General features: G+C 41.1%; 2 protein-coding genes across 4 annotated transcripts in view; one reads left to right on the plus strand and one right to left on the minus strand.

Moving 5' to 3' along the window:
* The window catches only part of KLF3 (KLF transcription factor 3), a 28,190-nt gene extending 15,609 nt beyond the window's left edge, over nt 1-12,581 (plus strand). For 2 of the 3 annotated variants that reach the window (XM_065837165.2, XM_065837163.2), the window contains 4 exons: nt 1,857-2,352; nt 2,743-2,893; nt 7,350-7,510; nt 8,654-12,581. In XM_065837165.2, coding sequence (XP_065693237.1) covers nt 1,857-2,352; nt 2,743-2,893; nt 7,350-7,510; nt 8,654-8,835 — 990 coding nt within the window. In that variant the 3' untranslated portion in view covers nt 8,836-12,581. Of the gene's footprint in view, nt 1-504; nt 610-1,856; nt 2,353-2,742; nt 2,894-7,349; nt 7,511-8,653 lie in introns of all 3 variants that reach the window. The other variant, XM_065837166.2, reaches the window with a different exon arrangement.
* A 3,180-nt stretch (nt 12,582-15,761) lies between these two features.
* On the minus strand, nt 15,762-21,273 carry LOC136101078 (toll-like receptor 1). Its single transcript, XM_065836871.2, has 2 exons — nt 20,751-21,273; nt 15,762-19,240 (listed from the first exon to the last, which is right to left on the minus strand). The coding sequence occupies exon 2, from the start codon at nt 19,164-19,166 to the stop codon at nt 16,710-16,712; it is 2,457 nt and encodes an 818-aa protein (XP_065692943.1). The 5' UTR covers nt 19,167-19,240; nt 20,751-21,273; the 3' UTR covers nt 15,762-16,709.
* Nucleotides 21,274-27,176: the final 5,903 nt, after the last annotated feature.

Genomic DNA, 27,176 nt, shown 5'->3' on the forward strand with positions numbered 1-27,176 from the left:
CGGTACTGTCAACCAGTAACACCAATTTTAACAGAAATACTTAATACCTCTTGTGTGTTTAGGTTTTGAATTTTTGCCTGTGCCTAGAACTTAATCAGATTTAGTAGATATTAAGCACTGTTAAATATTAAACTCTAATATTCAGTGGCCTTCATCACTTAGAATGCTAAGAATTTCATGGCTTGTTTCACCAGTGGTGGCAAATCTATACAATTTGTTTGAGCCAGCACTGCTTGCAATAATGGCATTTTAATAGAATTCTGAGGAACCAATTAGCATCAAAGATTAATGTTGTCATAGATGGAATTTGTAAGAATAGTGATAAAGAGAATAAATAAAGTTTCAGAGATTTTAATGTAATAGTTACTGTTTGAAGATTAATCACCATTGTGCATGCTGCTTTATTCACATATTTTATGGAACAGATGACTCAGCTTTGTTGTTTTATCACAGTGCTGTGAATGTAGCAGGAAAATGTAATATTTTCTAAACTCACTGTTTCAGACAGTAACCGAAAAGAAGAAAAATACATGTGTGTCATTTTGCGAAAATACTTTTAGTTAACATTGACATTTACACTCAAGCTACTGCCCCTCACAGGGAAGACAGGTAAGAAAACCAGGAAGATGTATTGCTAGAAGCTTTCATCGCAGGAAAAAAATAATTGAAATCTTATGGAAATGATTGTATAAAAATACAGTAGCTTTATACTTCTAATCTGTTTCACTTTCTACCATTTCGAACATTTTTTCAATCCCACTCCTCAAAGTTTTTTTGATACCAAAGAATTCAGCAGTTTTTGAATATTAGTGTGAAACTGCTTAGCCCGGACATGAAGCTTTACTTACCTAGAATCCAAAGACAGCATTTTATTTCAAAAACTTTACAACATCTAAGGGCTAAAAAACAATATGGATTACATTTTATATAGCTATCTGCTATGTTAGAACATCACATTGCTTTCCAATTCTAAGTTATTCATTGGTAAACAACCTCAGTTATCAACAGTTTTTAAATGCAAAATTGATCTGGATAGTTGTTTAAATAATACTATACTCTGTAATGAGTGTTAATATTTGGTTTACAAGAAGTTTTTCCACTGAAATGTTAGATTGTCACACAGGTCAAGATCAGCTTTGGGGTTTATATGATCTTGTAATGAGAACTGCTGGCTACCACTACCAGGAATATTCTTCCAACACACAAAATGTTTGTCCTTGTACTAGTTTACCAAAATCAGAGTGGCTAGTTAGCTGCTTTATTTCTCAAAAAAAAAAAAAAGTTTAGAACTCACCTTTTGCACGCACTCTTGAGTTTCTCACCCATTGCTTATGTAGTTCAGCTGTGCATTTTTCATTGCTTGTATGGTTCAGGTGCATAATTTCTTGCTTTAGTGATGATTGTTTTCCAGTTACTTAATCAGTTGATTTGGACCCATTACTTGCATTTCTAAGAACAGTTTAACTCCGCTCTTGCTTAAATTCATGTTTCTCAGTATATAGTTATGTGCAGGGCATAGCACCATGTATCTCCCAGGTCAATTAAGTAATGTGCAGCTTAGTATATGAAAAGCAGTTTCTAAATGAGAAAAAGAGTTGAATAAGCCTTGAGGATTTGTTTTCATCATCTGTTTTACCTTACTTCTGAAACAGTTAGTCAATCAGTACTTTAATAACTTCCTTTGTGTGAAATCTTAGACTTCATTTAATTAACTTTTATTTAGAAGTATATTAAGGTGCTTTCTTGAAACTTTTTCGTTTTGCATCAGTTTTATTAGCTGCCTTTCTTTTTCAGCAGTAATTGTGTGTGTATTGATGTATTATTTGATTTTCTTTATTTTTTTCCACTCCTGACAGTCATACCCGTCCAATTACATGGACCAAATGAAACCAAACAAATACAGCGTCATTTATTCTACACCAAGTATGTTGCACAATAAATTCTACTCAAACCCGGAAGGACTATCAAATGGAATCCAGATGGAGCCAGTAGACCTTACGGTGAACAAACGGAGCTCACCACCTTCAACTGGAAGTTCTCCTTCCCCACTAAAATTTCAGACTGTGCACAGGAGAACTTCACCTGGATTGACTCTGTCCTCACCCAGCTCACCTCTCAGTAAGTTCACACCGTCACCCCCAGGCGTGCAGCCACTCTCCATGCCAATAACCATCCCACCCGTCATGGCTGCTGCTCTTTCACGCCACGGACTGAGAAGCCCTGGAATACTCCCAGTCATACAGCCTGTTGTGGTCCAGCCCGTTCCGTTCATGTATGCCCCCCATCTCCAGCAGCCCATCATGGTGTCCACAGTTCTTGCAGATGAGATGGAAACTCCCAGTAGCATGCCAGGTTGGTGTTGTGAGTTTCTTTTTCATGCTGCATCATCCTGAGAAAATAACTCTATATCCGAGCACCTTTTTGTTTGGTTTTAGCACTTTAGGAAATGGAACATAATTCCTGTTCTTCTAAAATATGCAGGCATAGAATTGACTGTGTAAATATTTGTAAATGTATGGTGGACTGATGAAAATGATTGAAATTGTTTTGAATCATATTCTGTCAGGAGATAGACTAGAACTGGAAGATTTTGTATTTTAGCGTAAATTGTTGCACTAAATATAGAGCTGGGTATTTTCTGTTGTTTTAACTGTAGATTTTTGCATATACTTTTTATTTCTGTAACTCGCCATATTTTTAATGTATTGCCTTCCCTCCTACCCTCCCACCCTCCCCATCCAGTGCCTGTCATTGAGTCTTATGAGAAGCCTGCACTGAAGAAAACAATCAAAGTAGAGCCAGGAAGTGAACCATCGAAGACTGACTTCTATCCTGAACAGATGTCACCTCCAATGATGACCTCATTGTCTCCCCAGCAAGTCATGTTGCAAGAGTAAGTAGCTAAAAGTAGTCCCAAGATCAGCAGAAGAATTAAAAGCTGTTCATTGCAGCAGTTACCAATTTTGAGGGGCAGGAGGGAGTGTTGCAGTGCTATAGAACATGGTAAAATACAGAAAAAACATCATTTTCCCCCCACTGTGGAATGTGATTTCAACATTTTTGTCCCTCTTTAGCAGCACAGGAGTTGATACATATTTGTACATCGCAACCACATAGATCTGCCATTTGTATAACGCATTTCTAAAGTAATGCTACCCTAGTCTTACAATTTACTGAAAGTAAAGTCGGTGATATCTGTTTATGTAAAACTGGCAACAAACTGGAAAGATACTGTAAAGACATTTCATACTGATCTCTGTATTTATGTTACCTAAAATGCCTTTCTTTAAAAAGATTCTTGTGACTTTCTTTTCTTGGAGGACCTCTTTGTCTTTTAAAAAATTGTGGCTGTTTGGTGGAAAGAACCCCCTCAGGCCCACAAGTTCTGTATATATCCGGTGAAACCCATGTTTACCTGAGGCCATTGTTCCGTGGGTGGTTTTTTGGCAGCTCAAGTAGTTCCTGAAGCTCGCTCTCCTCCCAGCCATTTGTTTCCACCCCAGTCCTAACTCATTGTGCTGGTACAACTGTTACTGGGGCCACTGTGTGAACTGGATCACAGATCTAATTTGGTTTAAAACAGTCCTGTTTGCAGAAAGCAGAGCAAGGGCTAGAAAGAAGTCAGGCAGAAACTTTTTTAATTGGAAATATTAGAAATTTCTCAGGAAGTATCTGAGGAGCCATGGGCACCCTTATATTTCCCATTTTCCGAGGGAAGATTCTGTCAGCTTGCCAAAATCATGGAATGGCCCAGAGCTTGGCTCATCCTTCACCAGGCAGTGCACTGGGCAGGCACGCAGGCTGCTGACATGGCTCTGCCAGGAGCTGAAACTGAGTTTAACTGAGCTGAACTCATGGTATATGACCTCCGAATCCATTTCTGCCCTTCCTTCCTGCTCACCATCACTCTCAGGCCGGTTTTACGAGACCTCACCTCCTAAAGTGGGGAAGAGGCTCCAAGCCAGACTCCCAACAGCAGCCTGTGAGCACAGGGTGATTCAGAAAGCACGGGCTGGGCACTCTTTTGCCATTCCTCCAGAAGGCAGCCGCTGCCTCCTGCCCAAGACCCTGTCCCACTCAGAAGGCGCCAGGGCTGCCTGCATTCTGCACAACCTCCTTCTGGGCAGCCCTGCTCCTTCTCAAATCTCTGACCAGCTCAGATGCGGCTTCTAGACTGCAGACTCCTTGCAGTTAACTAGCTAGATTTTGTAATCTCTGTGCTGTTTATTTAAAAAGAACCTTGTATGCTTTATTGTAATAAACATACAGTAAAATAGTAAACATCCACGTTTACTAGGTGGTTACTTATCTTCCATAATGGACCTGCCACACAAGGGAGTCAGGTCTGGATGTACTTGGAATTAAGTTCTGCTAGGTCAGGATTATCAAATGGTTCGGTTTACTTTTGTTCTTTGTTAGGCCACTTTAACAAGGGCAAACCAGTAAGTGCTGTTCCTGCCTAATACCACACCCTTCCTCCAGGGCTGAGACTTCTGCAGACTTGTCACCTGCATTAGTGATTTGCATTAGTTATCTCCCAATGAGTCCAGTTTCCACAGGAAACGCATCCGCTGAGCAAAGGATATACGATTTGGTATAACGTGTAGGTAGCATTGTTAAAAAAAAGTTTTGAATAGTCCATGTTTCCAAAGCATCTCCTCCCCTTGCCCATGCAGAGCATGATGGTTATGGAGGCCCTGTCCTCACATTGTAATGGCTTAAATGGCTTCCTAGCTGTCCTGTAGAGCTGCAGGTCTTGCTCATTCCTAAAGCCAGCCCTTTCAAATTCACGTTCTGCTGTATGCACAACAAGAAATGTGTAAAAGGTAGTTTTTCTCTTGTTCTCATTTAAAAAAATACATGGACAAAACACAGAAGTTACAAGATGGAAGACCTAAACCTTTCTAAAATTTCCTGTTGTCTCACAGCTTCATCAGCCTCTCTCTGCATTATGAGCTATAGTTAGGCAATGATTTTTTAATCATTTTTCATAGGTTCCAACTGTCTGAAGTGCACTATTCAGACACATAAGCTACATTAAAGGGCCATAGGAGTTGGACTCGATCCTTGTGGATCCCTTCCAACTGAGGACATTCTATGATTCTATGAAAACGTCAGTCTTACTTTTAAGTGACTGATTTTACTTTAGTGTTAGTTTTTGGCATACGCATTATATATATAATGTTAGCGGCATTTCTGTAGGAATTGCTGGACTGTCTAATATGTCTGATAATTGATGCAGCTATGCAGTGATAGTCTCTGACCAAATATAAGGAGCCTCATTAACATTGTATTTTCTTGTGAGTGTGTCAAAGTCTAACTTATGCTATCAACATAGTGTGCTCTGTTGGTAAAGAAGGGGAAAAAGCTGTTGAAATTGTAACATGATTTTTGGAAGATACTCTTATCTATTGAAGAATGACTCTTAAATGGTTAGACTTACATTAACTTGTATCTGCTTGTGTAAGAGGGAATGAAAGATTTAGGGCTGTGCTTTCATTATTGGCACTTACTTAATATTTACCTCTGATTTTTGACACCGCCTCAACCATTTTTTAAAACTGCCACACCCTGTCTGATTATTGATAACATTCTGTAGTCTTGCCTGCCTCCTTTCGTCTAAAGGGAAAAGGAGGCAGAGACAAATTCTCAGTGCTGTTTTTACACACTCTAAGATTGAAAACCATTGCAAACAGTGTACAGCCAGTATCCCTTTTCTCACTTTTTCCAGATTACACCATGTCCAGGACTGGCCCCCACACATAGGGATTTAACCGGGTTTACTTGCTGCCCTAAGCAAGCTCTGGCTGGTCCAAAAAGACCAGTGTTCAACAGCTTCAAAATTGAGCATTGCTTTAGAGAAGCGTTTCTTTGGAAGCTAAAAGCCTGCCTCATTTAAGAGTATGTACATCTGTGTCTAACATCACCATCTGGGGTTTCCTGCCATTGCAATATTTTTAGCTAGATTTAATGTGTACTTGAAGAGTACATCACTCAACAATCAGAAACACCCAAGAAAGAGAATTTGGCTCCCAATGTCAAGCTTGTAACTCTAATAAAGGAATTAATAATAGAATTAAACTTGTTCCCACATCAGTAATTCCCACCCTGCTGCTGTGGAGAGTAAGAGAAAATCTTTTTTCTTGTTAAACCATGAACAAGATTTTCTGTCTTCGGCACATGCCCTTTATTTTGCTGAGGAAGTAGGTATTTGATGTTTCTGAAAATTAGACACTAAAGGAACTTGGTTTAAGTAACTAATATAACCTAGTGTTACAAAATGTTATTCGATTGGAAATGTGAAATACAGTAACTGAGAAAAGATGGGAGTTCTAGAAAGCTGATTTCTGTCCCATGAAGGAGCTGGTTTTGCAACAAGGAATGCTAATTACTGCACATTATATTCTAAGTTTCAGTAAAAGCCTAAAAAGTCTGTTAAAAGCATGGATACTGATTTGCTAATGGGTTGAAAAATGCAACTTTGTGAGGTTGCCACTTAATTTTCGATGAACATACCTATTTCCTTATCTAGCATTGACATGGAAGAAGGAATCGAGGTTGTACCCAATACTAGAGTACCTGAATATCCTGTCAATGACACCTTTTAAGATGCTCAGTGTGTTTCCAGACACATCAGTGTTTATGGGTTTGTTTGTTACAGGAGTCGATATGTAGATAATATATGTCTTACCTGCGCTGTACCTGTGGGCTTCAAAAGCAAAAAACGATGTTTATGAAGGTGGAGGGACAACTTCAGACATCCTGTGGGTGTGCCACGCAGGCCGGGCGCTGCTTTTAGGAATTGACGTCAGCAGTATAGGGAGGCCGCACCCTCCTGCCAGCACCAAACAGGAAACTCTTAATTACTCTCTAAAGGAGTGGCTGGAACAATAAAGATTGAGTTCTGCTTCAAAACCCTAAAGATACAATTTCTGTAATAATATGGAATAGCTGTTTCCAATTACAAGCGGATTGGCTGCATTTGAAGGAAGAAGAAAAATTGTGAACAAATAGAATAAAATTTCACTATGAACTCAGAGTTTGAGAAATATGGATTTGACTGAAAAACAGGAATTTGAAGGAGGGTTTTGCTTTGTAAGTTCAAAAAAACCTAGGGAGTAGTAAAAATGGCTGCGTCATGCCACGGAGTGAGTAAACATTTAAAAATATTACTGCTAGAATACATGAAATCTGCTAACCCCGCTTGAATTTTTCGACATGCATGTAATGTTGTTCTTTCTGCCAGGAGACAGAGTGGTAGTGAATAAAGGGCTCTGTCATGAATCATATTAGCTGAGGTTTGCTGTGCTAGATGTTCTTCATTTTTAACATTCGATTTGACTTTGCAGGAATCACCCTTCAGTTATAGTTCAGCCAGGAAAGCGACCTTTACCCGTGGAATCTCCGGACACACAAAGAAAACGCAGAATACATCGATGTGATTATGAAGGCTGCAACAAAGTCTACACTAAAAGCTCCCATCTGAAAGCTCACAGGAGAACCCACACAGGTTTGAGCATTGCTGTGCTTTTCTTTCATCAAGCCTATGGTAAAATACTAGACTAAGCTTTTAGTTTCTGCCAATGGCCACATGACCACAGGTATAAATAACAAAATGACAGAAGTTAGATCTGGCATTGGTCTGAGCGAAAGACAGAGGATGTAGCAGGAAAAATCCACAAGAAGAGACTGTAAGCCAAAGCAGCATCATGGTGTGTGCTGCTGTGCTTTACATTCACTGGCTCTTTGCTCATTTTCTGTCCAGTTGCTTGCAGATTACTCATCTCACACACACTGTAAACACCAAATCAGTTCAAATTGCACTACCTCATCTCTTACATCACTGTTAAATTTGACTGAAACTTCCATGGGAGTAGCCCATTTGCAGAAGTCCGGACTGTGTGCCAAATACAAACACATCTGCTTCAGGTGTACGTGCTCACCACTGGTCCGATGGTGCTCTTTTCTGAGTGAGTGTTCCAATAAACATATCCCCATCTCTGTTCGCCGCAGAAATGTTCATCTTGGCATGCTAAATGAATATATGTACATCCAAGGTTTTTATGAATAGATATGGGACACTTTTAGGTAAAATGGAGCCCAGTTCATGGCTGTGTTACATCAAGCCAACCCTTTACCTGTTGGGCAGCATAGTGGTGTTAAGGAGGATCACATATTAGAAAGTAACGATTGAGAGAGATTTTAAGTTGAGCTTTTTGTGACAGTGGTGCAGATTATTTATGCTACACCAATTTAAAGAGGTCACAAGATTCGTGCCTGCTGTGCTGAATGGTCGCATCAGGCCTTTCCTTCAACTAATCTAGAATATGAGGTTCTGGTTTTGAAAATATTTAAACAATTGTGTAAACCTTCACGCTTTGGGACTTGATGAGAAAAAACAAGTGCTAATATGGCAGAGGGAGGAACAGAGAGACAAAAAAATAAGTGGTGGCAGGAAACAATTTTTTTATCTATTAACTTTGACTACACCGTTTTTAGCACAGAGGACTCTGCAGCCCAGTGCTGTTCGGAGGCTTTTTGAATAAGCATTAAAGTACTGGCTGAAATTTGACAAGGCAAGAAGATAAATCTGTCAGATATTTAACTGATGTGTCTGTGTCTTAAATCCACGCTTCTATGTTTCTTTTTCCAGGTGAAAAACCGTACAAATGCACTTGGGAGGGATGCACATGGAAGTTTGCTCGTTCTGATGAACTAACGCGGCATTTCCGCAAGCACACAGGAATCAAACCTTTTCAGTGCCCAGACTGTGACCGTAGCTTTTCACGTTCGGACCATCTTGCCCTTCACAGAAAACGCCACATGCTAGTCTGAATGTCTTCTGTCCCTGAGTCCTGTCACACTTTTTTTTACACATGCATTTTCATTTGGATTCAGCTGGTCTGAATCTCTGAGTTTATACCATTAAAAGCTTATGTATGGTCAGTAACAGATGTTATCTAACCCTTCTATATCCTTGCCACGGGTCAGACCTAAAGAATGTGAACACTTTTTGTTTTTTTTTTCCTAGGGATGCTAAGCAAACCCTTTCTGCAGACAGTATGTTTAATGTATTCCATTGTGAATAATGGAATTTGTAAACTAACAGCTTTTGTTGGTTTCTTCATATAATCATCCCAGCATATACTGATAAAGTAGTAAATGTTATTGAATATCCAAAATGTTAGTCCTTGCCAGAGACTTTTATTTATGTGCCCTGTTAAAGGATACACTCTGTTTTTATACTCAACAATGCAATGAATGGACTTTCCCAACCGTGTTGATTTCTGCAAGATGGTTAACATGACAGTTTTAGAAAGACACTTGATTTAGAAATCCCTTCTGCCCAAACAGTGAATAACACTGTAGAAATAAATCTAAGCAATATAATTACTTCACAGAAAGATTGAGTCAGAGTATCATTTATTCCAGTCAAGAAGAAAAATCGGCAGGAATTGGTCCACACGTAATATTGTGCGTCTAAATCAATGTCATCTGTCCTCTGTATTATACGTCCTTAGTTTTATTGCATAATGTCCTGGTGTATTTGTTCCATGAAGCCCTGGTGTGACACTGTATGTCTGATTTCTGTGCAAGTGTATGAATGGAGCACACACTGTACCCTCCTGTGACATGGCGTTGAATGATATCCATAGAAACCTACCACACCTCATTTCGGGAATACAGATTATCCCTCTACACTCAGTTCCTTATGTTGCTTCTAAGTAATTTTTTCTCTTTGCTGTACCTCAGAGAATAGCAATTGTTACATCAGAAATGCTCTGAACTGTATTGTTATGAGTGCCACTTTAATACACTACAGTATTTAAAATTATTAATCCACGTTATTTTTATGAGAAGGTAGCATCAGATATGAAGCACATCTGATGACAAATAGAGTCATGTATCTGTTTTGGATAAAAACATATGCTACATCATCCATTTGATAATTCTGATTTGTGACTCTGGTGGTCTCTCTACAGTAGGTAGCTAAAGCTTTCCTGTGGATGTGCCTATTGCATTAAAAGGTCACATCAGCAAGTCTTAACTGCTGTGTCAGTTAGCAAACAGCTTGATAGATAAACTGAATTCAAACCACCTGCAGTCGACCCTAGGGATGCTTTGTTTCTTGAAGCCTGGGAGGTTTCTCTCTTTATTAGCTGGCAGACTATGTGTTAGTGCAAGGAAACGGGATGTAATTCTCCAGGCTTTCACGCACTACTGCATTTTTCTTCTTTCGCATACGTAAGGCAAACACCATTCCCTGAAACATGCCGAAGCCACTGGAAAAAGGAGAGGTGAGGGAAGGAGGAGTTTCATTAAATTCTCCATGAGGAAGCAGGTGGAGTGTCTGTCTGCAGGTGGGTATATTGGAGCTCATGGAGCAGGTGGGCTGTGCCGCTAACTCCTGTGGAGTCCCACAGCAAACTGAAATAATCCTGCAGGTGCAACAGTTTCAGTGCAAAGAGCCTTCCCTTGGTGAGAGGAGTTTACCAGCTGCTGTGCTGATGTCCAGGTACCTGTACAATTAGAGGATCTGTACTTAACTGGAGAAGGATGATCCTACAGCGATTGCTGTGAAATAGCGCTGTCCCAGTTGTTTAACAAACGTTATGTGTGGGAATATGGAACAGGCAATTTTATTTGAGGAATAGAGCCTTGAATGTGTGCTCTACAAACGGGAATGGGGATTTGCAAAGCAGGGCTGGGAATGTTGCTGCAAAGCTTTTGTGAGGAAAGTCCATGTGCTCTGTTACAGCCCCATACATCTCACCACTTTGCTAGGACCAAGGGACATTGTGCCAGATGTGTCCCCTGAAAAACCTGGCAGATAAATTGGGCTTTTTTGGTGGGCTGGGTTGGTGCTAACCTTGAGGAACTTGCAGGGAAGAGTGTGATATTCATGAGCAGCTGTTCTAGAATGAGGATTTTCGTTGGATATTCTTACTGTCAGTGGTAGCAGAACTGGCCTCCTTCTTAAAGGTCTAGGTTTTAATGGCAGTTCCAGAAATGCAGACACATCCCTGAAGCTGTGCAGAGCCCCTATAGCACCAGTCACAAGTCTACAGACATGGAGTATCCTGGAATGTAAACAATTCTCCATTATATTCCATAGAAAAAAGCAGATGAGATCCTATAAAAATAAGCAGCTTAATGGCAACTGGTCCCATTTTTATCTTAACAAATGCAAATGCATAAAATTTGGGGTGTTTAAGGAACATTTCTTTCCAGTGTTCTATTTCTCTTTTAAGGCTTTCACTAAGTGATATCTTAAGTTGTTTGGAGGAGTGGTGGTGGTTTGTTTTTAAATTAGGAACATAAGTACCCTACAAGCAAAACTTTCTTTTAACTAAGAGTTACTTTGGAGAATTTAATCTAGGCTATTTGCTATGTTCATTCATTAGCCTATATACCTTGTCCTTGAAAATATCTCTGGTAATGCTGGGGAGAAATACAGTAGAGATTCAATAGAACTTTAAAATATGTTTCTCTGTGTTCCTTGTGATTTAGGAGAACAGAAATTTAAATATTTGAGATTGTTTCATGTAAATGCCTCACAGGATTTTTCATGTGTGTCTGTGGTGTCTTTTTGTGGGATGTCAAAAAAGTCACAAACATATACTTTCAGCTGAAAATGTACATTTACAGCTCAGCTGACTCTGATTCATTTTAGCAAAATTTCTTTTGAGTGGTATCTCATAATTTTTAAATATACACAACTAAATACTTTATAAAACAAGTCCATCCATTTTTGCCCTAAAGAGAAGCCAGTTTAGATATACATACAGAAATCCCTACTCCTACTGGATGTGTGTATTTTAAAAAGCTCACTTTTTTCCTTAGCAGTATTGCACTGTGCAGTGTGTTACAGGTAATACCGTTTTACTAAAATGTGCCTGTTTAAGCCATTTGACTATAATAAATTACTACTTTCTAGGACAGTTGCAAAAAGCTAAGCAGGTATTACTGTGTGTGGTTTTATTTAAATATACATGTCATTCTGCAGTCGTACTTCCAATGCCACATCTTGCCCAAAAATGTTGTTGTCTCTGTCAAGGTTAGCAGCACGTAGATGAACACAAATCCTTTCTGTAAAAAATTGCAAAGCATTTTACGTATCTTAAGAGGGCTACACAATTTTTCATTGTATTTTACAGATATTAGCACTTTTTAAAATTGTACTTTAAATATTAGAGTGTCAAAGTATCTTTCTGCTTAGCATCTCTTACCTGCAAATATAGCAGGGATGTTATCTTTAATACTTGTATAAACTATGCAGAAATTTTTTAATAAAATGTAATATATTTTATAAGCTAATAAGACTGAATGGGTAATTAAAGGTTTCTAGCGTGCATTACTATAACTTGCAAACATGGAGACATTTTGGTAATCTTTTCTTACTAAGGATGTGAACGTTTAATGTACTTTCACTGTTTCTACTTTGGTAGTCCAATGGGAATTCAGTAATGACATTTTGTCATGTCCAACTGTGAACACAGATTTGTACTGTACAGTTCTCATACTATATTTAGTATACGAGGCCTATGTATTATACTTGTTAATAAAACCCTCAGACTATTGTTTGTGGTCACGTCATCGTACGCTGTACGACAACGAGCAATGGCAGAAGCAGAGGGGCTGGGGGTGCCCAGGGATCCTGGCTGGCTCCGGCTGTACCAGCACTGCACTTGGCAAACTCGCAACGATAGTTTGCTCACTTCTAATTAGGGCATTCTAATTAGTCCATTGGGGGATCTGGAGAACCAATTGTGCGTTTCCAGCCTTTCCCCAGCCGGGTGCTGGGCAGAGCGTGCAGACACCGACTGCCAGCACATCCATGGGCACAAGTCCCGCTCACCTCTGGGCACATCCGCAGGCTTTGCTGAGAGACAATGACGTGCAGAGCTGGCAAAGGATGTTTTTTACCCCTTCACACATTTTCAGATGCCTAAAATGGTAAGCCCAGCTGAATTCACTATGCGTCTCTCAGCACTTGCCATTCCTGCTGAGCTAATTGCATCAGGATGTTGGTCCATTGCTGCTTGGGACCCAGCAGATCAGCCTGGTGAGCACCTCCGCAATGCCATGGTGATGTACAGAAGGGAAAGCAGGTATAACTTAAAGAGGCATAAAAATAAAACCCCACAAACAGAATGTGAGAAAATGACCAGCTTGTATTTTTTGGCATCCCACTTGAAGAGAAGGATTGCTCGTTATAAAGCACAAGTCTGGGCTCACATTGTACTGTTGATTTATAGGTTCATTTGCCAGTGGACCAGTCAGTGTCTACACTCCACAGCTGGCTCAGCAGGAGGGACCGATGGCACTGGGGACAGAGTCACAGCCACTGGCCGAGTGCTGGAGCTGCCGTGAGGAGGAGGCTCCTCCTGCCCCATCTGCTCCCACACGCACACTTGCTGGGCACCCACGATGCTCTGTTCCAGTTGTCTGAAGAGGCAAATATGCATTGTATGTGTCATAGCATGAGCTATCATTTCCAGGAAATAGTAATAATTTAATGGGCCACTGGGTGTCACCCTTAGTCTGAAAAAAAGGCAAAATTTAAGCTTGAGAAATTATGATTTAAGAAAATATTTTTTCTCTTGTAGTTAAGAAATGAAGCTGTTCCCTCTGTCTTACCTTCTGCCACTGAGGGAAATCCTGTCATGTACAGAAATCTGTGCAAGAATTCAAAACTTACCTTTGTGTCTTTGCTTCAATTTTTAGCCATAAAACCACTTCTAACGTATCCTCTAAAATTAAAAATCCGTCCTGGCCAAACCCTGATAAAGTCGATACACAATGTTGCTTTCATGTGTGCTTCCAGGCCTGTGAGCACAGTGAGCAGCACCTGACATCAGTTTTATAAATATGGACTTATGACAATATTTCAGGAGTTAATCTAGATATCCATGTCCTGAGTGTCTTGCAAACTTCTTCCCAAGAAGCAACTCTACGAACACATTTTTTAAAAAAATCTTCAACAGCATATTGCCTCCTAAAAAATAGTGAAGACAAGCATTTGCTACAGTGCGGCAAACCCAGATATAATCAACACTTTATGTAACCCCTGAAGAGAAACAGAGTTTCAGGGAAGAAGAAAATGGAAGTTCCAACCAAGAAGGGATTAAAAAAAAAAGAGAACCTACATTGTCAGAGGAACTCAGAAATATATTGTAAGCAGCTCTAGTGTACAGTATGTAAATAACTGAAGTACTTGGCATATGTGTGAAAGATTCGTGAGCTACAAAGGACAGAGTATAAAGGGGTGCTACAGGGTTTATATCCTAGAACAATATACATGGCAGGCTTGAGAAACTATTCCTTTCACACATATCTACAACTTAGGTTTCAAAACTGTCTTACAGATGAGAGACTGTTCCGCAGCCCAGACCCTGTGCGTTATTTAGGACATAAACCCCAGTTTGCTGATGCATTATATTCACAGAGACCAGAAAGCCTGATTTGAGAAATTTTACTTCCTCTTTTCTCGTCAAGTAAACAGGACAGAACATCTGCCCATTAAAACATTGCCATGAAGTGTAAATGCTCATCACGTCCTTTCACTGTAATGCTTGAGAGGAGCAAAGTCTTTCAGGAAGGAGGGGCACAGATTTTCTGGTAGCGTCCTCTGCTGTGGAGCACAGAGGTAAAGGCTGCAAAACTCCTTGATGTGCACTGACCTCCGGGACTGAACAGTTCCTTAAGTACCTGAGAGCTGTATAGCGCACAAACCTCAAATTACAGACAGATGTAACTCTGGCTGTAGCCAAAATTAAGAAGCCACTAAAGTTTAACCAGGTGGCTGCCTAAGAGCAGAGAGCAATGCTACGGAGGAAGTAAAGAACCTGCACCCAGAGGGTTGCGGTATGGTCGGGAAAAAACCTGTTAAGAAGGAAAGGTCCCAGCTCCAGTGGTGCACTAAGGCTGCAGCCCCAGGTCTAACATCACTGTATCTGTGGGAAGCACTTCGCAGCCTGCCGTGGCTGGATGGACGGCACACGAGGTTTGAGATGTGCTTTCGGCAGTGCCCTGCTGTGACCAGTGTCTCTGGCCACCATGTTGGGTTGCCATGAAGCATGAGTGACTCCAGGTAGGGTGAAGCCTCCCTCACTTGAAACTCCTGCAGAGCAGGAGCTGCTCTTTGTCTTTGGACGTCTCCCCCCATCGTCAGTAACCTGCTTCTCAAGCACAATATATCCACCAGCTCCCACTGAAGTACTGAGGGCTCAGCAGCCTTTGTAAGGTACACAAAGAAAGCTTGGTTCTGGCTTTGGGAAGGGGGACATCTCAGTTACATGTTACCATAGAAGTCAGTAGCCAACTTCCCAACACCTGAAATTAAGACTGAATAGAGATTTTCAGCCCTCCTTTACAAAGCTCTACATTGAGAGCCAGGCATGTAGCATCCTACTGCAAAACTCAGTTAATGTGAGATCCCAGGTGGGTGCACAGTGGCGTCTCAGCACCTCTGGACACCGGGAAGCTCTCCCATAGCTTTCCATCCACAGCTTCATCTGCTGCTACCACACACACCTGGCAACTGCTCCATCAGCCACCTCCAGAAGCGTCAAGCATCACATCTTCTTGCTGGCTTGCTCACCTCATGTGCTGCTCATGGTGGTAGCCAGAGGGCTTTGCATTTCCATTAAGCTGTAAGTATAATTACACAGCTCCTCATCACCAGTGAAATGACACCAGAAAATTTAGTTACAGATAAAAAAATGAGAGGTTTATTAGATTGTCAAATTAAATCCAAGCACAGCAAATGATTAGATGTCTCTTATCAACAAATGCCATTAGTTTAATCAGTTTCTTTTTAGCAGAGGAGTTATTTCCCAATGGAAATTACTCCTTTTTCACCTGCATGATGACCCTCAGCACCTGCTGATTAAAAGAGCAAGGTAACAGAGTTCAGTGGAAGTCTGGAGATAAAAAGCAATTCAACTCCAAACATCGAGCTTCTGTGTTTTACAAAACAGGGAAAACAAGCTTGCCAAGATCATAGCAGAAAGCAGTAGTATTATAATTCTATAGAAGTTTCATAAGTTCAGATATTAACTATTATTTTGAAGTAAAGGAACAGCAAATTCTATGCAATCACGACTTGGTAGGTAAATCTAGGCAAGTGGGCATGTTTAGTACAGCAAAGTAAAGAGAATATTAACCAGGGTTTAACGGCTCCAGCTTTTAGCTCTTACCCAGGAAAGTCTCTGTCTGTGATGAAGGGAAAACTTTCCAGGATGAGGAAACAGGCTGAAGGTGTAGGAATAGTGTACGCTTGACATCTACTGTGCTAAGGTACAGGAAGGGACTTAAACAAGAGTTTTCTTCTTTATATTATCAGTTAAACCCAAGGAAGCAGATCCCTACCACATTAACCCCACAATACCCATGTCAGAACACAGTTCAAATGCATGCCTTGACAGTTCTGATGACACTGAACCAACCACTATTTTTGGCTTTCAATAGGAAAAGTCCAAAACAAATGCAATGCAAGTCTACAAAAATAAGTGCAATTGCTATGAAAATTTCTCTCTCCTTTTCTTTGTTGATGATAGGCAACTACAGAAGACTTCTGAGTACTTTTACAACTAGAATAAGCAATAGCAATTTCCATATGTTTCACAACTACATTTTGCTACAAGCTGGGAATACTGTAAAAAAAATTAAAAATTATTAACACAATTTAATGTAAGAAAGTCAAGTCAGTTGTTCACATACTGACTAATACTACTAGTAGAAGTAACATCATTCTCCTCCTCATTTGCTTCAAAGGATGTTGGCAGGTTAATGCTAATAGCTGCCCTCAGGTTTGCCCAGAAAAGGGCACGCTTGCTCCTCTCCTTTGGCCACTCCAGGTACGTTCGCTTTGCCATGAGAGCCTTCAGCTTGTGATACCTGGCAGGGATGATGTACGGAGGGATCGGCTCCAGCAAAATGAGGATTAAGCTGTTGGAATTCTCACTGAATAATTTGTGGTGGGCAAAGTACAGCTCATAGTGACACCACTCGCTCTGCACAAAGTTGGGAGACAACACAAAGATCGACTTGTAGCTCTTCTCAATGCAGGTGATGATGTTCTCCACAATGCTCTTGCCAGGGATAAAGTTTCTCTCGTGCTGACACAGGTGTACACAGTCCTCCCCCTTCTCCAGGTTCGGGATCAGCTCGTTCTTCACCCACAACGCATCGCGCTCGCTGTAGGAAATGAACGCATGGAACTGCAGAACGGTCTCCTGCCCTTCGGGGCGGCTGTGCCAAGCTCTGCGCTTCGTCTGCGTCCACTGCCACGTCATCCGCACGTACCACGGCACGTCCAGGTAGACGCACAGAAAGGCCACAACAGCCACCAGCACCAGCGTCAGCAGCAGAGCCGTCACCAGCAGGAGCGCCGTGTTACAAGCCAGTTCGCTCAGGTGGAAATCCTTCAGCTGCGTTCCTCGCAAGCCTGACGGGTACTCGCACAGGTACGCCGCCGGCCAGCCAGCCAGCTTCCCCCCAGACCGCCTCTCCAGACGCAAAAAGTCCCGCAGTTCACAGGAACACTTGAACGGGTTGTGCCCGGCTTGTAGCTCCCGCACCCTGGGGCAGCTCTGGAAGAAGTCGGCAGATGGGGTGAGGATCAAATTCATCTCTATGTTCAGGAACTCCAGAGAACTAAAGCCGCTGCACCCCGGCAGGTCAGCCAGCCTGTTCGATGCCAGGTTCAGCTCTGCCAAGGATTTCAGCTCAGCCACCCCCTTGGGGATGCTGGCGATCTGATTGCTTTGGAGGTTGAGGGTTTTGATGTTGACTGGCAAGCACTCAAACACGGCATCTGTCAACTGATTTGAGGACAGGTCCAGCTCTGACAGAGACTCAGCCCATTGGCATCGCACATCAGCTGCATCGTGACGCAGCAAGTTGCTGCTCATGTCCAGATATCTCAGTGATTTCATACGGCTGGTCATGAAGCTTACCTTGGCAAGGCTCTCAAATTTATTCCTCTGCAAAATAAGTAATTTCAGATCTGTCAGAGTGCCACAATTCTGGAACAATTCATCCGTCAGGGCATTATGAGAAAAATTTACATACTGAAATGAGCTTGTTCTATTGGGGCAGAGCATGTGTGGCATATATGCATCATATATTGTCAAATTAGCAATTTTCATCTCTGAAAACTGTCTGTATAGAATTTCCTGGCTGAAATAATAAACCTTATTATGAACATGCTCCAAAGTTAGTGCTTTCATGGAGCCATCCAAAGTGATTAATTGTTCCAGAGAGTTTAATAAAGGCAGAAAATCGTATTTAGCCAGCCCCTCCAGTGGTCCCCGAAAAGTCAAATTTGTCACAGTCAAATGCTCCACAGGCGAATACCAAATGAGCAGGAAAATTTGCAAAATGATGGGCCATTGTAAGTCCACAGTGTCTAGCATAAGAACTGTTGTCTTGATTTTCTTCAGAAGCGTTAAAGGAGGAGAAGGGAAATATTTGTAGCTTGAGGTATATCTTAAGTTAACTATTTTTAAGTTTTCTGAAGTGCTCATTCCATCATACAAGAGGGGAAAACTGAAGTCCTGGTTTGCCGCAAAAACAACGTGAAGGGTCCTTGTATTCAAGGCTGTCAGACTCTGAGGCTCATATAGAGAAAAGTCTTCTAAGGTTAGGAAGACAGTGTGCAGCTGTAGATGTGTGAGATACTTGAAGTCTGACCTTCGTATCACCATGGCACTTAATCCTAGGTACTCCAAACGAAACATGTTCCTGAATTCCTGACAGATGGGCAGGGCAGTATACTTATTGAAAGACATATCTAGATGTCTAAGATTTGCAAGAGTTTGACAGTAAAGTTTCAAAATTTTATTATGAGATAAATCTAAGTATTCTAAATCTTCATTATAAATGAAGACACTAAGGTCAAGCTCCATAATTAGATTACAAGAAAGATTTAATACCTGAAGGTCAGAAAGAGAAATAAACTCTGAGATACTAAGTCCAGAGATCCTATTATGTGATAAATCTAATATATGAGTATGGACTGGAATGTTTTTTGGAACATTAGTTAGCCAACTGCTTGAATAATTTGCAATAAATTCATTTTCCACAGCTGGCTGGATATTATTCCAAAGCATGAATATAAAGGCACTAGCAAAGACATAGATATTTGTAAGGGGTCTCATTATGATTTCCAGGTTTATCTTTTATAAGCATATCTTTGTTTTCTGTTCGGTATGTCTCAGTGATGAGTCCAGCCCTATGAAAAGAAAATACATGGAATTTGCTGAAATTGTTGAACTGTTGAGTTTGCTTTTTATTGCTAAAATGAAATTCAACACAAAATTTATGTAATAAAAATTTCATTTTTACATGCTCTTGTTCTAAATTCTTATCAATCCTCCTCTCTCCCCACCTCCCTGCCCCATTCTTTAATTCCAGTTATTTATTTTCTCAGTTAAATGGAAATTAATTCCTTCATAATGAGAGGAATACAGTCAGTGGTATGTAAAAAAAAAAAAAGAGATGTTAAGCAATACAAATTTCTCAACAACCTCAAAAAATACAAAACTGGTATGAATTGGCATCAATGCATCTAGGAGTAAAGGAGAATACAGCAAGCCTCTGATCTGCTTTTTCCATACACCCCATGTCCACACTCATTTGGGAACAGACCTCCAATAGCCCCATGGACCCTCACAGGAACCGGTGCAAAAGCAAGTTCTTTCAGAAGCGCCCAAGGATATTCCTCTTCACACCCCAAACACTAGGGCATGGCCACGCACCTGCTCAGGGTCAGTGGATCAGAGAAGCTGATCAGCTTTGTCTTTGCTATAGTGCAAAGACACACGGGTCCATTTTACCAGTAAGCCAAAAATCTTGAGGAGGCATTGTACTGTCTCAGGAATATTGTAATGCCAGTCTGGCCAAAAGCTTACAGACAGGAAAACCACAGCATGAGCGGACACTGTGTATGAAGCAGTGGTACCCAAAATCTGAGAGAAAACACCTGGCGCTTCCAAAGACTCCAGGATTTCCTAGGTGCCCTAAGAAATCTCCTACATTTTCCAAATTACTCCATGGCTGCAACTTGACAAGGAACATCTCGAGAAACCGTGAGGGACAATGAATCCAGTTCTAAGGATCAACCCAGGGAGGGAAAGATTTTGTGGATATGGAAAATGGACCAGCAGAACTAATATCTGGCCATGTCTATCAATAGCCTACATAGGTTTGGAAAGGCATTAGTCCTATCATGAAAAACCGTGACCTGGGCATTACTCTTCTGTTGTCAAGCATCTGGTGGAAGGTGTCCCTGCCCATGGTAGGGGGTTGGAACTAGATGATCTCTAAGGTCCCTTTCAGCCTAAACCATTCAATCACTCTATGAATTTACTGTGCATGCTATGCTATATGCACTGTGACAAGGGATGATCCACACTGGATAGCACTGAAGAGTACCACAGTCAAAGAATAAAGCAGATATGTCTAGCAAAGCAATATTAAGGATTAACAGTTATGACTCCAACACTCTTTTATGAACTTTTTAATGAAGGTATTAAATTAGAGTCGGCTGAGAATAAAAATTGAACAAAACATGTTTTTCTTCTTTGTTGAAATTCCACATACAGATGAGCATTTTCACTGAAATTTCAAAATGCAAGAATATCTTCCAAAAATGAAGAAACACCAGTACCTGAGATTTAATGGATTCCGAAATACACATAACAAAAAGAAAAAATGTAAATAATGGAGCAAATATAACCTACCTTTTGTCCGTGGAATTCATCTCTGAGTGAAGAACCAGCAAAAGTCCTCTGCATACTTGGTTAACATCCTCAAAACAGAATTTCAAACATATGTAATCTCCAAGCTGGGAAATCTCACATGAGCTGCTAACCCCTTAATACTTACTGCTTCACAAAGTAGAAAGAACAAGGTTTTCTACTATAAGCTACAGAATTCTAAGCATTAATGAAACTTCCCTACACCGCAGCTATTAAAAGCACAATAAAAGGAAACTTTTAACAGTCCAGACCTGAAATCAATTTACTTCTCTGATATCTACATAACTGTGTGTTTTAGGACGAAATCAACCTATCTGCGGTACAGAATATTCACCAAGGCAAGACTGTTTAAATGATTCTGCATATCTAATTTCATGTCTGCTTCTAACGCTTACACAGATGTTCTAGAAAGCCATCAACTGCATCTCCTCTTTTGCACACACAGAAAAGAGGAAGCAGCACCCTCACTGTCAACTTCCCTTCATATCAAAACCTCTTGCAGAGCTCTACCCCACTGAGTTATTTTCCTCAGCAAGTGGAGTAAGTCATGCAGCACATTGACAGATGGTGAAAGCTTAGATCTCAGGAGCTGGTAACAGGGGCAAACTGGCACACTTCCAAACCTCTACAGGTCAGTCACCTTTAAACCAGAGATGCCTCGGATGGTTATCAGGGTTACCCCACATTGTAGCTTCCTTCAAAATATTATTAAAAAATGAACTATAGAGAACATTTTTGATTATATGAAAGCTGTAAAGAAGCCATGAAGAATACAGCAATACAGGGCAACCTGGGGATGGAGGAATCCAATAAAACAGACATTCAATTAGCATTGTGAACAGAGGCATGAGCCTAGTGAGCAAATCAATGGAGAGTGAGTGCATGGAAAAGACAGATGTAAATAACCAAAACCAAAAACCTCACCACCATAGACCTCCAAACTAATACAGTACGCTCCAGTAAGATTAATTAGTAAGCAAGAAAGAAGCTCGGATGAATAACTGAATGAAGGTTTATTGAATCTTAATGAATTTTAAGATTAAAATCATGAAGTATTGTCCTGGTTTTGTTAAAAAACAGGTTTCTCTTTTAGTGAATTTGCCTGTCAGTTAAAGCCTTCATATTAGCTGCATTTTCCTGGAGAACCAGACACATGTTTTGGTAAACCTAGCAATGGAATGCAAAGTTATTGATAAGCACGGATGGACATCTCGGAGAGGAGCAACAAGAAACAGGTGACCAAGAAACTGACCAACTGTGTATAACATTCCATTCACATGAATACTTCATATAAAAGTGGGAGATCACAAGGATCTTGTCCCTTTTTCCCTTTTTGCTTATGGCTGACATTAGGAGAGGACCTTGCTGGTCGTCCCTACGAACTGAGGCCTAGTGAGAGACTGAATCCAGCTCCGGTTGGCTGCAGAGTCCAATCCAGGACTTCGGGTGCCGGCTCTGCAGTTGCTGAGACTTTCAAGACCACTTTCGTATATTTTGTATTATTTTCTCTATTCTTATTAGTAGCATTAGTAAAACATCTTTAATTTTTCCAACTCTCTTCTCTCTGTCCTTCTTTCCCTCCCAATCGCCTGTCCTTAGTGAGAAGTAGGGGAGAGGGAGGGGCTGGAAGGGGAAGGAGGAGGGAAGGGAGGGGTTAGCAATACATCTGCCACGGTTTTATTGTCACCCCGCAATCAAAACCCTCAACAAGTACGTAATTAATTCTCCAGGTATGAGCAAACCAGGGGGATGGGGGGCACCCGGGCCCCTTCTGGACTCAGTCTAGAGCTCACTCTATCCCCCAAAACAAAACAGTGCCTTGGAAGAGAGTTGAAGGCAGGAAGGGATTCAGTTAAAGAAACTGAGAAGCTTGAAAACTTATTCTAGATAGCAGTGCTAGTTGTATTTCAAGTTTGCACTGAAATCCTTTGAAACTTTTCTTTCACAACCTTTTCAATTTTGTAAAGAATTTCACCCTTTGCTGAAAGAAAATGTCTGGTTTTCATGTTGAGGTTGATGAGTAAGATAGTTTGAACTGAAACTGAACTCAAACCATTCTACTTTCCTTTGTGTAGCAAAGCATTACAGAAAACTCTGAGACATCTGTGACCCAAGACAAGACCACAGATCAGGAATGTTTCTCAATAGGCAGCAAGAGTCTGCTTGTCAGCTGATACTGTCTTGTCAAGTTAAAGGAGAGGTTTCCGTTGCTGGGCGTTAATCCATGAAAATGAACAGACTAAGGCACTTGTTGACAGAACAATAATATCAAAATTATGCAAACCAGTGGCAGTTTTACTTCCAATATGATCCCTCAAAAAGCTTTGCTGCATGGACAAAATCAAACACACACTTAGCTTTCATTAGAATTTACTCCAGTGCACACACAGCTGTAAAAAGCAAAATATTATATCTACACCTTTAGTTGTAGTATGCTGAATTTCCTTACCACGCTTCTTTATGAGACTTTAAAATATTGTCAAATAAACACTTTGCCATAAAGACCAATTTGTAACTAGTTAAAATAAAACTAATACTCTTGAATACCTCTGATAAATCATTAGGAACATTGCGTAATGTTATATTTACTAACCAATTCAGCAAAGGTTCATTTGGGGCAGGTTTCAGTTTACTGATTAAATCATTTTGGACAACAGGCAAAAACTAAAAAGCAGTGTATTTCTGTTCATGAATCCTGAAATGTACCAGCAAAACACCATGTTTTCTATAGTCACCATGTGTACACTCAGGCACACACCTTGTTCCATTTCTGAAGTTTATAGTGCTGAGGTTTTTTGCAGCTGATTCTATCAATGAGCACTTCTCTGCAGAAACAGTCTTTCCTCAAGGTACATTTCACAGTTCTGCCTGTATGTTGCGATTACTTACCCAGAGAGGAACCACACCTACACTTGGTTGGGTATCAGAAGTTACTCAGGACTAGCACCAGGCCCAGTGGTGTGAAGAATCTCTCCAACTGGAACTGCGGAAAGGAACTTACATGCATGAACACCAAGTTAAAGCATTGCCAGAGAGCAGATGTACTCATTCAAGCACCCATGAAAAGTTAATACAACTATTAAAGGTTGCAAAGCCAGTGTTTTGTCATATTGAGGCCCTTATCTTCATCTGCAACTCTCATTGTCAAAACTTAATCCTGAGCATCAAGTGGGTGAAACAGTGGCTAAATGCCACCGCAAGTCGAAGTGAGCAAAGCTGGTGTTGCATTTATGCCCAAGCTTGTTTTGCTTGGGCATAAACAGACACAAGGACCAAAGCTGTGGAAACCAAACTGGTAAACCAGAGCCACCTTGCAGAATACAGAATTTTCTCTTTTATTGGTTTATCAATACTGCTTCCTCTTGACCAAACAGTGACTACAAATGAGCATTATAGTCAATCTTGGTAAAAGTTCCTGAAAGAAAAAACAGCCAAACTGAAGCCCTGAGTAAAAGCATGGGTTTCAGAGAGGTGTTGAACCTTGCCCTCAACAGAATGCCTCACCTCCCACGGAGTCCCATTCTTTCCCTTGAGTGCCTTTCCCTGCCCTAACCCTCTGCAGCTGAACTTCAGTGGTGATGCTTTGTAACATTTCTAAAGCTAAAGAATAGCTGAGGTCTCAACAGGGCAACTCACATTGTGTTAGGACTTCCAGTCTCTTCCAGTTCAGTTTCCTTTATACCACACACTACTTAAAAACATTTACCATTTCACTTCATTTTGCACATTTTCTAGGTTTTGGAGGGTGTTTAACCTCCATATTACCAATCTTGTTTGTTGATATTATTATGTATGTAAAAATAGCATTCCTGCTAGTCACCAAGATGACTAGTCCAATGCCAGGAACCTGCTCTGATACAGTATCTGATATCAGAGTATATTTACACACTCCCTTTTTCTGATAACTGGAGTGCACTAGCAGTAAGAGACTTCAGAGCAGAACCAGACTCACATCACCAGGGTGCACAGAAAAGGGCAGCTACTTTTCAAAATGTCCAGATAGAGCGGCTGACATGAGCTGTGAGAGTACACATAGCCCCACATACAGGAAAAATTTCTTTGTGGACTAAAACTCTTACTATAGAAAGTGTTCAGAATACATACATATCAGAATACTCTGATACGTATCACTTGAGAAATTCATTCCTGTGGAATCAGAAAACCTAGTTGTATTAATTAATTGTACATATAGCTGTTTTGTCAATTATCTGCCACATATCATGGACAAAAATCTAATAGTATCACAGAATCAGAGACTGTAAAGGATTAGAAGGGACCTCAAAAGATCATCTAGTCCAATTATTCCTGCTGGAGCAGGAAAACCTAGATGAGGCTACACAGGAACGTGTCCAGGCAGGTTTTTAATGTCTCCAGAGAAGGAGACTCCACAACCTCCCTGGGCAGCCTGTTCCAGTGCTCTGTTACCCTCACTGAGAAGAAGTTTCTTCTCAAATTTAAGGGGGGCCTCTTGTGTTCCAGTTTGAACCCATTACCCCTTGTCTTACCACTGATTGTCACCAAGAAGAGCCTGGCTCCACCCTCATAATACTCACCCTTTATATATTTATAAACATTAATGAGGTCACCCCTCAGTCTCCTCTTCTCCAGCCTAAAGAGACCCAGCTCCCTCAGCCTTTCCTCATAAAGGAGATGCTCCACGCCCTTCATCACCTTCATTGCCCTGTGCTGGACTCTCTCCAGCAGCTCCTTTTCCTTCTTGAACTGAGGGGCCCAGAACTGGACACAATATTCCAGATGTGGTCTCACCAGGGCAGAGTAGAGGGGAAGGAGAACCCCTCTTGATCTACTAACTTCTAATACACCCCAGGATGCCATTGGCCTTCCTGCCCACAAGAGCCCAGTGCTGGCTCATGGTCATCCTGCTGTCCACCAGGACTCCCAGGTCCCTTTCCCCTACACTGCTCTCTAATAGGTCATTCCCCAACTTATACCGGAACCTGGGGTTGTTCCTGCCCAGATGCAAGACTCGACACTTGCCCTTGTTATATTTCACTAAATTTTTCCCCGGCCAACTCTCCACCTGTCCAGGTCTCGCTGAATGGCAGCACAGCCTTCTGGCGTGTCAGCCACTCCTCCCAGCTTGGTGTCAACTTGCTGACAGAGCATTCTAGTCCCTCATCCAAGTCACTGATGAATATATTGAATAGTACTGGTCCCAGTACCGACCCTTGTGGCACTCCACTAGATACAGGCCTCCAACGAGACTCGGCCCCATTGACCACAACTCTCCGGCTTCTTTCCTACAGTCAGTTCACAGTCCACCTCACTACCCAGTCATCCAGTATGTGGGCTTCTGGTTCCAAAGTACAAGTTTTAATGGCTCCTCATGCTCATTACAAGCCTCCCTTTCTAATATTATTCACTCAAATATTTTGGACATATACCAGAAACCTGTAACTACATATTTCTCCTTATGATCGCATCAGCTACACTGCCAGAGGACACACACGTTCCAAGTTCTTTGTGAAGCTGCAAGTAAACCACTGCTAAAACCTTCCACTCCTGAAAGAATTAATCTCTGGCAACAGGTATGTGCTCCCACCTGAGCAACAGGAAGGATTCCTGCTGCACTCTCTGACTATCAGAGGGTTTCTCTGTCCTCCAGCCAACAGACGAGCCATATGAGTTCTTAAAGCTTCCCACACAACAGGGGATGTTACTGTATTACAGAAATTTCAAGGGTTACTGTCCTAAAACCCTAAGGCTTTCAAAGATTTTCAACTAACGCACCATGCAACAATCCAGTTGTCCCTGGCTGCATGAAAGAGACAGGCAAACCAAGTTGAGTCTGTCCATCTTCAGTTTCTAAGGCTTAAGTGAGTCATACACTGAAGCATTAGATGGAGGGGAAGGAGGAATCGCAGAAAACATTTGTTTCCACAGTCCTGAACTAAATGCCTGCAATTTGGTAACAGGTGTGTTACACTAACTTTGAGGCTAAGTGAAATGAGAGAGCTAAAGGTGTTAAATTTGGCCTTTCCCCTACAAATCACGAACAGTCACTCACAGTTCAAGACTTCAGGCCAAGAGACCTCAGCCTGTTTAGGTCTTAGGACAAAAAAAATCAAAATTAAAATCTTCTGTTAATAATAATGGCAGACAATAATGAAATAAAGTGCAAACATTACATACTAAATGAGCATTTCATCTTAACATCCCTTCTTCTCTTATCTTCACATTGAAACATATTTCTAAAAGGAAAATTTGCCACTTGCTTGCCATCTAAGTCATGCCATGTTTCTTGAAGCCAAACCAGCATAAGCACAGGTAGAGGAAGCTGCTGTATTTCTATAAAGGAGAGCAAATACTGTAAACGTAGCTTGTCTTTCTTACTCTGTGAATAGAGGGTCTTAGCTGATGTCCGAAGAGCCGGTAAAATTTTTCAGC

The sequence above is a fragment of the Patagioenas fasciata genome, chromosome 4 (genome assembly GCF_037038585.1).
Source record: "Patagioenas fasciata isolate bPatFas1 chromosome 4, bPatFas1.hap1, whole genome shotgun sequence".
Lineage (NCBI taxonomy): Eukaryota > Metazoa > Chordata > Aves > Columbiformes > Columbidae > Patagioenas > Patagioenas fasciata.